Source organism: Schistocerca americana, chromosome 1 (assembly GCF_021461395.2).
Source record: "Schistocerca americana isolate TAMUIC-IGC-003095 chromosome 1, iqSchAmer2.1, whole genome shotgun sequence".
NCBI classification, from domain to species: Eukaryota; Metazoa; Arthropoda; class Insecta; order Orthoptera; family Acrididae; genus Schistocerca; species Schistocerca americana.
Window position 1 is genome coordinate 172,492,688 of NC_060119.1, and position 13,131 is coordinate 172,505,818.

At 35.2% G+C, this 13,131-nt stretch overlaps 1 protein-coding gene across 2 annotated transcripts in view; it reads right to left on the bottom strand.

Moving 5' to 3' along the window:
• Positions 1-12,637, bottom strand: part of LOC124596023 (inositol polyphosphate 5-phosphatase OCRL) — a 99,042-nt gene extending 86,405 nt beyond the window's left edge. The window contains exons 1-5 of one of the 2 annotated variants that reach the window (XM_047135387.1): positions 12,451-12,637; positions 12,170-12,301; positions 6,627-6,807; positions 6,399-6,533; positions 6,089-6,240 (exon numbers count right to left, since the gene is read on the bottom strand). In XM_047135387.1, coding sequence (XP_046991343.1) covers positions 6,089-6,240; positions 6,399-6,533; positions 6,627-6,807; positions 12,170-12,226 — 525 coding nt within the window. In that variant the 5' untranslated portion in view covers positions 12,227-12,301; positions 12,451-12,637. Of the gene's footprint in view, positions 1-6,088; positions 6,241-6,398; positions 6,534-6,626; positions 6,808-11,966; positions 12,056-12,169; positions 12,302-12,450 lie in introns of those variants that run through there. The other variant, XM_047135912.1, reaches the window with a different exon arrangement.
• Between the last annotated feature and the right edge of the window lie 494 nt (positions 12,638-13,131).

Consider the following 13,131-nt stretch of genomic DNA (forward strand, 5'->3'; position numbering starts at 1 on the left):
GGGTAAACTGACATTTAACTGTTTTCTCAGTGAGAGCCAGCAACTGCATCTTTAACAACAAAGGCATGATTTCCAGCTAAATTCATTAATATAATCAACTCACTAAATGAGAAATCATCTAAAACACTTTGAAAGCTTACTTTGAGTCTTAGCGATGCTGAGTACAAAAGCCAAATTTTTTTATTTCTAGTTCTGCAATTAATTCTTGCAATGTCAGTTGTCTCTTCATCAGTGTGAAACCACCATTAGATTATATTTTAAGATCATTATTTTCAAGTTCAAATGTATCGTCCAGAATTTTTTTTTTTATATAGCCTCTGTTCCTGAACTTCCCGGTTCCAATCTACACACAATTTTGTTAAGCAGCACTTTATAACATTTTCTAGTGGGCTGCATGCCACTACTAGTTTCCCATTCTGGTGTGTTGTGCAAAAACTGAGTATGAATCTGTTAATTTACAGTCAAGTGCTACATCACATTTGACATACTTCACGAAATTCAGATCAATTTCCGTTTCAATAAGCAATCACTGTTTCTTTGCTACTGAACAATTTGGAAGTGTTGGGCTTCTGAACTTTTTCTCTATATACTTGAATGGAAACATAGGCTTCCTTGCCACAAAAAATTTAATTAAATTCTTTATCTTCAACTACTTCAATGATCTTTACACTTAAGTTTCAGGAAACTTTCTCACACTTATATTTTGGATGTGCCACTATTCCAAGGATGGCAAACCAATGGCACGCATGCCACTAGTGGCAAATTATCAAATAGTTTGGGCACAATGTTAAATGAGGAATTTAGGAAGGCCTATCTAACTGAAATAATTCATTTGTTTGTTTGCATTTGAAGTCCCAGCAACAGTGTTCATCGTGAACGGGCTATCGATACCAAGGCATCATAAAAGTTTTAGATGACAGATTTTCACTCGTTCTCACTCACTGTGAGCCATGGTGTACTCAAATGCTTTAGTAAAAATACACTATTGTTCAATGTTAGATTGCAGCTGTTCCAACAACCATGACTAATGACTTCTACTGACAAGTACCACACTGCCAAACAGTTTCACTGAAAAACATGTTCACATGCTTGTTTTCATTGTTACACATGTAAGTTGTGTGCTGCAAACAGCTCTATTTTTGAGCTTTTGAGTATTATTCAATAACGTTAGCTAGGCAAAAAAAGTGCAAGGTATGTGTGATAGAGAATTTCAGACTTGGTGGACAGGGAAACATGGGTAAGATTAACAAAGGCAATAAAGCAGTGTGTGTGATATTCCTCGACTGTGGTATGCAGATCTTCTGTAAAACAGCACTGTGAAACAAATCACATATCTCTCTGTCAAAAAAAGTGAACCAGAGCAATAGGAATGCATTGTATGTTCTATTAAAACAGGAATAAACAGACAGCATCTATGATTAGGTATTTTAACAAGTACTGTCGTACCAGCGCTGTCAAGAAAAAGAAAAAAAGAATGAAAGGCATCAAGTCATTTCCTTATATTTCACAGTATCTTTATGAAAATACAGAAGTTACTAAATCTGCTTGTTTAACTATGTTTTCTCGATATTGCGTTGTAAATGACATCAAAGAAAAACTGACTGTGATAATATCATTGCCAGCAACTACTAAGCCAGATATGTGTACAACTGTTAAAAATTCACTTACTGAAAAAGAAACAGATTTAAGCAAAATTGTTTTGGTAATGACAGTGTGTTCCCAATATGCTGGCCAAAAAGAATTTTATTATTTTATTCCAAGCAAACAATGGACATTCTATTCTAGAAATCCACTGCATCACACATCAAGAAGTCTTGGGTGCAAAGAGTGGTTCTGCTTCCCTTGACAATATAATGGCCGTAGTTATTTTGAACGTGTCATTAGATATGGTAGACGTCCAAATGGTGTTTCTCAAATACTGGAACTGCAGAAGAAATTATTATATATATGTACAGCAAACAGAATCTTGTTGCCCACTATTTTGGAAATGTCAACTCCTAACTGTTCCCTCCATACACGTTTATGATGAAATAATCTTCCCACATAGCAGAAAAATAATTGAGGTAAATAATTTTAACCACACATACAACATGGGAAATAAAAGTAATTTTATGCTACCTACACAACAACTGAAATTATATGTACGGACTCCACAGGAAATGGGGATGACAATACATAACAAGTTCATGGGCAAAAACATATTTAATATGAAGCCAGAGATTCTAAAAACAAAGTTAATCAGGTTCTGTGGGAGAAATGCTGCTATTTAGTAGAAGAATTCATAGAGGATGAAATAATAATTTAAGCAATGGGAAATTAAGTGTTAAATTTTTTATTGTCTGTATATATAACAAATTGTATTATTATTCTGAAGCTGTTTGTTAACATCAGCTATTATATGTTTATGGTGAAGTTTTACCACAATTTTGATGTGTTTCATGTACTTGTGTCAAATGATTATGTCTGTTATGAGACTAATAAACCACAATTCACAAAAACAATAAACCTTATGTTGTCGCAAGCTAATAAAAAAATGATGGTGATGTCAACTCTGTGTACCCTGACCCAATGATGTACAACATTGTTCACTGGTTGGCCACGGCAACAAACTCAAAGATTTGTGGATTTTTTTTAGAAGAAATCGGCGTGCTTTTTCCAAATGAGAGAAAACTGTGCAATACTCACAGCTGATGGATGTTATGTGGCTTACAAAACTGACGTTTCGTTACGCACGTGCCAGCGTTTCAATGATTTGAACATAAATCTTCAAGGCACAAACAAAACTGTTACTGCTATGATAAATCTTATTCACACTTTTAAGGATGATATTGCCAGTTTCTAACAGCGATATTGTTCCCATAAGTACAAGTATTTCACAAATTTAAAAACTATCAGCAATTCAGATTTACTCTAAAAGCCAGACCAAGAAAAAGTCACCAAGGAACTTTCTTTGGTAATACATACAACTTAAGAATTTGCATCGATATTTTCTCAGTTCAAAGTATTGTTGAAAACACTAAAATTTACTATGAAGTTAGATGTGGCTTTACTGAATACACTGAACTTTGTTAAATTTGTTTGGTTGGGAACTGAAAAAATTGAATTCCAGCTGACTGATTTCCAGTCTAGTTCAATGTGAACTCAAAAATTTATTGAAGCAACAAAGGAACTGAAAGTAAACTTATCAGAAGGACCATCACACAATATGACAAAAAAGCCAACATTAAATTTATCAGAATGTTGAATTCAATTCCAGACAAATGCTGGCATTTGCTACCTTGATTGTATTATCTAATTACGCCTGTGAGTCATTATTTCCTGAAATGAATAACATCAAAGACTTGCTAAGAAAGCAGTGATCAGACAACTTGAGTTCAGCTTCCATTCTGCTAAAAGTTACGAAGCGTGCACGTAATATAAATTATATGGCATTGAATTTGCAACTGCAGTAATCACATTAATTTTTATTTTATTTAGATAAACTAAAAATGTGTATTTTATTATTACTGTTTCAATGGTCTATTTCTGGTTGCAAATCAAGAGTATTAATATGGAAATATTTAGTTTTTTTCTTCGTTAATTGGTAGAGTTCATACTTCAGTGCACTAGCAAATCTTAAACACACATGCATTCATTCATGCACTATCACACGTGCAAAACATGAACAAAAATACAAAAGAAAGTGTAATATATGATACCAAAACTTAGTTCTACACTTAGTTTGATGGTAAACCATTGCCTTATTAAAGATTTCTCTGGGAAAAAATGACACACAGATGTACAAAGGTTCAACATCTCTGCACTATTTCTTTTTTCAGCTTGAACTTCCTTACTTCTTACGTCTAATACTCAAATCTTAAGAATATCTGTTTAACATGGTATTAAATGTGCAGTTTTATTTGTAGGAAACCATTTTCTGTGTTCAGGTCTGGTTTCATATCAGACTATCATACATTTCAGCTGATAAGCCAGTTCCATAACAAATGAATGCAGACATATTTGTATTGTGCAATTATTTTTGATAAATGGGATACACCATCACCTTCATAAAAGATCATACCCACATAAGAGCAGTAATTTAACATGAACACACCTTTGAGCACCTTCATTCACACAGTGTCGATTCAGCGGGTCATGTTCCTACAAAGAAAATTATTTTACAGCTTCTAGGCCTTTACTGAATATGTACAGTTGAGTGGCACACATTCAAATTTCAAGGCCTCAATTGCTCATCTTTCACCTCTATATCACAAATTCACTGCTGACGGAACTATGACAAGTTTTCAGTCACTACTACATAAAATGCAGTGCAGTAACCTGTCTTCGAATCCTAAGCGTACTTATTACTATAAATACTTAAAAGAGCACATAAACCAACAGTGCTACAAATAAATTTGGGATGGAAGCAAGAAACTGTTATTGTACTGACCACAAAATAAACAGTACTTAAATACACAGATAAAAGCACAAAATTTTAGCCAAACTTTTGTACACTAATTGAAATGACACCAAAATTAAAATAAAAGTTTCTTATTGACTTACATGATTCTTCAATGGTGTAAGTAATTATACGATCAGTGCTGTTAATTTTAAGATACACGATGTGAAATATAGCCGGAGTTTGGTCTTTTTTTTTTCTTTTGGAAATTTTAGATGTTAATTTTTCCTAATGGTAGACAGACAAACCACTGACAAATGATAATGCTTCCAGTCCCTTTAACTTAATAATGTACATGAGCTAAAAAAATCATACTGATTACGACTGGTGAGAGAAATACATTATCTGTGGTGACCTCGTCACGCGAAAGAGATCTGAATGTGTTCTACTCCTGTCGTCCTGACAACATCACAGAGTACTGACCAATGGAGGTGCAAGCTTTTGCTAATGGACTATTTGTTAAATTCTACATTGCACGATATATATCCAAAAGGCCAAAAAAGTAGTAAAAACCATTGTGCTTATTACTGTTTGCCAGTTGACCAGCTTCTTCAGATCATTGACTGCTAACTTCCCACTCTAGAAATTGCCCACTTTCACCATATATATATAGGCTCCCTGCTCTTCACTGTTGGTGCCATCTCCATATGACTGTTCCCACCCCACTCCCGAACTGTCCATCGCCAAAACAGTTTATCCCCGTGGCCATGCTGCACTGAACTAGCAGTGCTGCTCCCACCAACTGCTTTTGGGGCTTTGAATTCAATATAACCACAGACCTAACCAAGGCTGATTTGCAACATAGCACTATAGAGTAACATACATGGCTTGGAACTGTTAGAGATGATGTGAGCCCTAACACCCCACCCCCCCCCCCCCCCCAAAAAAAAAAGACTGACCATAGTTCAAGCTAGAAAGAAAACTGAATTAAGTACCAACCAAACCTGGAATGCTGGTTTTCATTAAGCAACTGTCTATTGACTAACAAACAACTTTAAAACAAATGTACTTTTCTACACCAAACTAGGAGATCAGTGTCAATATTATTCAGGGTTAAATGCAACATTCCACTATCTTATCAAAACAGGTAAAGGCATACACTGTATCCTCTCTTCTTCTTCTTCTTCATGTGTCTTCCAGTGGTAGATGACAATGAGGAGTTTTGCCAATGACACTTTTTGTGTACCTTGCATCAGAATTTGTTTTCTACAAATGTGGACACTAATGTGAAAATGTGTAATTTTTTTCAAATCTATACAAAAACAAAAGGGACACATTCATACACCAAAACATGAAACATATCATAAAATATTTAGGTTTCCTTCTCTCTCCTTTGCCATCTTTCTTTTTTATACATTCACATTAGACATTTGAGTTCAAAGTGAGAAAATTATCTGAATGTGTCACCATCCCAAACTTGTACTGTCTTATTTCTCGTAAGCATGCTGTAAGTTTTGAGTAATTTGGGGAAAATCTGAAATCTGATGCTGAATCCCGTATCATATGCAAACTGCAATAAATATGTACCAATTCCATATTACTCTTTACTTTCAATTTTATTTACCACCCATCATAAATTAACAAGAATTACTTTTTGTTGTAACACACTGTCAATAATATTAAATTAGACTATAAAATAACAATCCTTACAGAGGTGGCCAACGAGTCATCCTTGGTTGCAGGCGGTATTTCCTTCACATCTACTGGTTTTTCAACATTAACTAAGGCACTGTAAGAATTATCTGCAGCATACTTGCGTAGCCACTGGAATTCTGGAGGTGGGCCCCTCCTTTTACTGTAGACTGAAACATAGAAATAAAAACAAAAGGGACATATTCATACATCAAAACATGAAAAATATCATAAAATATTTAGGTTTCCTTCTCTCTCCTTTCCAATCTTTCTTTTTTATACAATTACCTACCAATTAGGAGCTACACTGAGAAAACTCAATTGTTACCTTCCATTACTCTGAATAATTCTCCAACGAAGTTGCTTGTTTTCACTCCAGGCACCATTTCAAATAAGAGCTTAAGTTTATAAGAAGATATGTTGACATACACATCAACACCATCTTGATGTTTACTTTCAGGGTCTGAAATAAAAACAGCAACCATAATTACATAATGTGTCAATGATGAATCACATTAACACTCGGAAAACTAACAAAACAAAAATGAAACATCACCTATTTCACACCTGAAGTCAGCATCTACTGGCAATGTTCGCTCAATAGTCAGATCAGTAAAACTTTGAGGGGGCACTCTTGAACTCAGAAAAACAAACAATGCATGATCATTCTCATTTTCAACCAGAGCCAGAACTCTAGATGTGCGCACCCATCCTTGCATTAAGCTTGCTTCGTGGACATGTTTCAGTTAAGAAACAGATATATGGAAAAAATTACATAGCAGCACACAATCTATTAAGCTTTGAATTACTAACGTTTTACCAACAATAAACACTTTTAGCCTGCAACACAGCTGTTTTTAATAGTAACTGAAAATGTACATCATATGATTTTTTTCCCTACAAATTATAGAAGTGTGTCCATTTTTTCCATTTGATATTATTATTGAAGCAAAACTGGCTGCAGAAACTGTCTTTTAAAAACCTTTCAACTTACCAGTTCACAGAACTCCTTGTTTTTAGAAAGTTTTGTGATGTTACTAACTTAAGGTTGTTTTGTGATGAGGAATTCTTGCGATTAACACGACAGACAAATGGGAGAGAAAAGAAGTTGTGGGTTATACGATGAACATTTTTGTGAAGTTAAATGTGAATAAAATTCATTCAGTATTTGATTTCTTATTTGAAGCCTATCTTCCACATTCACTGTAAGGGCCCACGTGTTTAACATAAGTGTTAAAATTTTAGTATGCATGATCAGTCAGTGTTAGGAGCAGGTATATGTGATGATCATTGTTGACAACTGATAATAGGCAATTCATTTAGATGACCAGAATATGACACAGGGCAGACTGTTACTCATGTGTGCGCGTGCTTAATAGCTCCTATTTCCATTCCGGATTTTCTACTGTTTGACTTCATTTAGACTAAGCAATGGTCCTATATTTTAGTCCAACTGTCTATTCATAAATACAATTACACTAAAGAATCCCTAAGCTATTATATCCATATACAACAAAAATGAGAGTTTATTTCTGTTAATATCATTACTATGTGGAAACATTTAATATTATTGCTAAAGCATGAATGTGTCTAGCTCAGAAACTTGACGAAGTTTAGCATCAAGAAGGTACCCAGGCTCCTCTTTTAGAGATCTTGCAGTAGTTACAACTACTCCAAATTACTAAAAAAGGTTACTAAAACACAAAGGAATGTGCACCTAATATTAGATATCAATAATTCCAACAGTCTTAAAACTATATGGAATGTAGTGTAACACAGGACAATTAGCCAAAGAACAGGATAAAAATCACTGCTGAACTGAATGAAAGGGCTACAAATGATGAGTCACAGGTAGGAAATATATATATATATAAAACTCACATTTTCTTAAACAGTAGGAACTATAGGGAGAAACAGTTCAACAGAAAATAACAGCAGTATGTTTAAAAAATATCTCTCATAAAATTCAGTCATATGTATGCCAACAACTTCCCCTGAAATTAGTAAAACTATATATTCTCCCAAAAATAAAAGTTCATCTAGTTTTGATGGTGTTTCTAACACAGTATTAAAGAGTTGTTTCCACACATACGTAATGCACTATCTCAAGGCACTTTTCCAGGAAGACTGAAACATGACATTGTCAAACTACTATTTAAGAAATGTGATATGAGAGATGTCAATAACTACCGACCTATTTCCCGTCTGACAACATTTTCCAAAATTTTGAAGGTGGTGTATTCTAGAACTGTATCTCACCTTAGCAATAATAATATCCTCAGCAAATGACAGGTTGGATTTCAGAAGTTTTGCTCTACTGAGAATGCCATTTACATGTTCACTCACCAAATGTTACAAGCATTAATTAATAAAATGGCACCAGTTGGTATTTTCTGGAACCTATCTAAGGCATCTGAACGTTTGAATCACAGTATTCTCCTATATAAATTCACGTTCTATGGGACTGCTGGTGCAGTCAAAAAATGAATGATGTCATATCTAAACAGAAGAATGTTACGCTGTACTTAATAATTCAACCAATATAGTCCAGTGATTTAATTCTAACAGGAGAGAATTCATGCAAGGTGCTCCCAAGGCTCAATTTTAGGTTCATTATTGTTCATGTGTGTAAATGATCTTCCATCTAATATATAACAAAATCTTGAATATAGCTATGTTTCATCAACTGTATAAAATTGAAGAGGTTTAAAAAATCAGCCATCCAGTTGCAAACCAAAGCTTTATTTAGCTTTAACAAAATTTCTTCTTCAGAAGGGGTGGGCCTGCTACACCCACAAAACCACAGGAATCTGACATTGCCCTTGACATATATCGCTCAACTGAGGCTATTGATACAAAAAATCAACACCCACAATGCCAAAAAGTGGAATCTGACATTTCACTTTACTTATATAGCTCAATCACAGCTATCAATACCAAAAAGACAACACCTACAACTCCGAAAAGTGCAACCAAACACCCAAATACTTCCATTTTCACTACATGATAATAATAATAATAATAATTAAAAAAAGACCTACCATAGACAAGATATCACAATTACTACACAATAAAACTCAAAGAAAAATTACTTACGAACAAAAGCCTTCAGCAATGTCGCCTAGGCTGGCCACACAAAGCACATGCACACACACCAAATATAAAAAAATCTCCTTGAATACCCACAACCTCCCACCCATAAACCAATCCCAACCCACCCAATATCATCCTTTTAAAAAAAAAAAAAAACCATGGAAACCAATTACACCTAAAAGCTACAACCAAATTGGTTCTCTCCAACATAATTTCTAAATGCCCCCCAAACTCGCCCCATTAACCCCACAACCAATATCCATTCAACTCACCACCATCACCCTATACATCCTCCCTACTCCCCCCCCCCCCCCAAAAAAAGAACACTGTCATAAAATCAATACTGTGGTAAACTACTAAATGATTATAACACCTCTCCCCAAACCTCTATATAACAAACACGCATCACAAATTATAGTACTAACCCCTCAATATATTTCTCAGTCAGCCCCATTAGTTTTCTCCTACTATGACTGTAAAACTGTAAAAACAATCAGCACCCCCCCCCCCAACACCACCACAACCACATCCACAAACCAAACCAAGTCGAGCCGAGAACTGCCCCTCCCTAAGTTCCTCTTACCAAACTGTGATTCACCAATTTCAACAACCTCCAGCCCACCCAACTTCCCACTATATTTCACATTCTCCGAACAAACCTCTCAGCAGAAAGAAAATCGATCCAAAATAATTCTCCATTCATACCAGTCCTATTGCCACAAAAACTCTTAAGAGGACTAACAACAAAAACAGAAAGTAACCAAGACAATCACCCTTATGCCCAATCTAGATTTCTCGAACCAGGTACCATGTATTATCGAGCACCACATATTATTGCACCAACACCACCACATATACATGGCCCTGGTCCAAGCTGTCAGAACTCTCAGCAACCTCACATTGCTGCCACAGCACCAGACTGAACATCTGCAGAAACTGTATGAAAGATGACATATCATCGTCCATTGCTGACTGTAATGTTACACTCTTAAACTTCACAGTCATATCCATGACTAACAAAAAGCAATAAGAAAATTTAGGCTTCTTTCTGCACAATGAACACCAAACTAATCAGATATAACAAAAACGCCAAACACCAACTACCCTAACCCAAAACCACATTAGCACGATGACAACCAAACCTCAATTGAACCAAATACCACACGTTCAACTCAGCATGTCAACATCCACCACCAGAGAGAACCATCAAATACAACATAATACCTACAAACACAACTGACTCAAAAACACCGCGCCATAGTGACTTCACACATGACAACATCATTACATCACAGGCCAGAGCAGACGGGTGGAATCAGACACTTCCATTGACCCCAAAATGCTACCTCATAAAATAGTTGTCACAAATTACAATACAACTATCAACAACACATTAAAAGAACAGTAGCCAACTGTTTTCACAGACACTACAGTCACTATTTATGATCTTCATACACCATCTAAATTCTTGCTTAGCACTTATCTTGATGTTTAGATATTTCTTGAATGGTAATTATATAACTCTACTAACTTCTGTATTAATAATTCACGGATTTTATAAAGTACTTCATGTCATTTGCTGACACAATTAAAACATTTGTAAACAAAAAATTAAAAGTAATATGAGGTTAAAAAATATTTCAATTTTATTTATACTACCGGCAAATGGATCCAGAGTACAAGTAATCATAAATGTTAGTATAAAAATATTTTTCTGGTTGCACAATTAAAGCAAATTACAAATACTGTATTTAACGAAACTAGCCAACAGTTACACAGAAAAATACAGACTTGCTTGAATTACCTAACTCAAGTAATAACCAAATAACATTGCTCTGCACTCACAGATGACAATTCCTTCTACATGTGTGCTTAAACTGTCATAATTTTGTTTATCAAAGAATTCAGGTCCAACAACTAAAAATTTAACTCTCTTAACTAGTTCCACAACTCTTAGTATGCCTGTGGGAAAATATGAACTGCAAGTAATAGAGTGGCATCTCAAATTGGTCAGCAGCACTACACTAAGCACAGTACTGTACTCAGAAGCTAACATCAATTGCTGGCATTCAACTGTTTCCTAGTAAACTGGTACAGTGTAGCTATTTTCCCCCTTTAAGTCACAATCTTATGACTCTCTGGACAATCTGCTAATAATCTTCTACATATTTCCCTTTGTGTTTTCTTAAGTTTGGTCACCTATATAGCAACACACTTATTTTTCAATGAATAAAGAAGCAGGTGATAAACAGTATTGCATACAAGAAATCAGTTTAACATCCACTCAAAATTTTAGTTTTCACTGTAGTGTTTATATTACTGAAGCAGCATTATCACCGTTCTATTACCAGATAACTGTTTTTTTCTTTGAAATAGCTCCAATTATGTCTACGAATTTTAACTGCCTCCCCAACCCCATACATTCATGAAATATAATTTTCTTTCCACAGAAGTGAAATAACTGGCTTGACCTAACACTTCTATATAAACACAAATTCTGAAATACTGAAGGAAGTACGTCATGTCTAAAAGTTACCTGAAATAATTAATAAAATAGAAAAAAATCTCATTTCTGTCAACAGCTTATGGAAATGCATATTTATTTTTCTTAGTTTCATCCTCGAGACAGTCACAAACAGCAAAGAAAACAAGGACTGTTCCGGTACATTTTTTGTTAGCGCCTCATGTTCGTCGCACAATAAAGATGCGACGTGTAAAATGTTTATCACGTAACATTTGTAGTTTAAACGCTAGCATTAAAATAGCATGCTCAACCAATCCCAACGTAAAAAATAAAGTTTACCTCTTTCAACAACAAAGCATTTACTTGCAATTCAAATCTTGACGCGAAAGTATACCCGTCTTTGCACTGCTGCCAGATACTAGGCTTCACGTCCGAGTAACTCCTCCGTCACTGCACGCTACGCTTCACATAGGGGGCGTTCCGTAAACAAGTTTCCGGCAATCACCGCTAGGCTGAAAACGAATATTTAAGGAAAAGGATACTGAAACCACATTGTCTTCGGCGCTCAGTTTGGTCTGAACAACAGTTAGCACATCCATGACCAGTCAGTGTGTCCTTTCCAGCGCCCTTACACTTATAACGCGCTGGAATTAAGAATGCATTTTCTTCTGTCACTGGAAAAGAGGTTAAGAGTAAGAGTTTCGTTAAAAAGCATACAATATTTTGAACCTACTTCTTGTCTAGTCACATTTATTTACATCATTATACAATAGTTAACAATGAGCAAAATATGACAGGTAGTCAGCTTCAACTCTCAAGTTACCTTAGTTACCTCTGCTACCGATCGGAAGAAGCCTGTTGCCAGCTTTGTGTCTCTTATTGACAGTTATGTGTTTAACAACAACAATTTTCAAGTTACGTAGCATTTCAGTTGACGAAAATACTACTCAAACAATCGTTACACAAAAATACTACATACAGTATTCATAATAACGCACGTAAAGTTCGCATTAAACAATTCTACCAACAGTGGAAATTTACCATCTAATCTCTTCGTACTACAGAAGCCTGGCTGTATAAAATGTGGAATAAGATAAGTAATGCTTCAAACATCGATTTTTGTAATATTGTGTGTCATTTGCAACCTTAATTATCAGGGAAGTCAGACGTTCATAAAATACAAAATATTTATTTTTCCTGAAACCAGTTGTAACTGAAGTTGCTCAAAGTAGAGAGATGGAAATCGGCAACATTTCTACACTAAAACTCACAATGGTGAGCATAGCAGACGGTACTCCCCATTAATTGAACTGGGTTTATTTGCCAATAGATAACTTGTGTTGTATAAGCATCGTCACACGTAACATAGTATCCTAATTAGAGCTTCTGCCCACTCCACTCACGCATGGGGCGCAGGAACAGTGTTCAAACAACTATATGCGCGCTGTAATTAGACTAATAGTGTCTTCCTTATCCCTACGGGTACGGTAGGTAGTATATTACT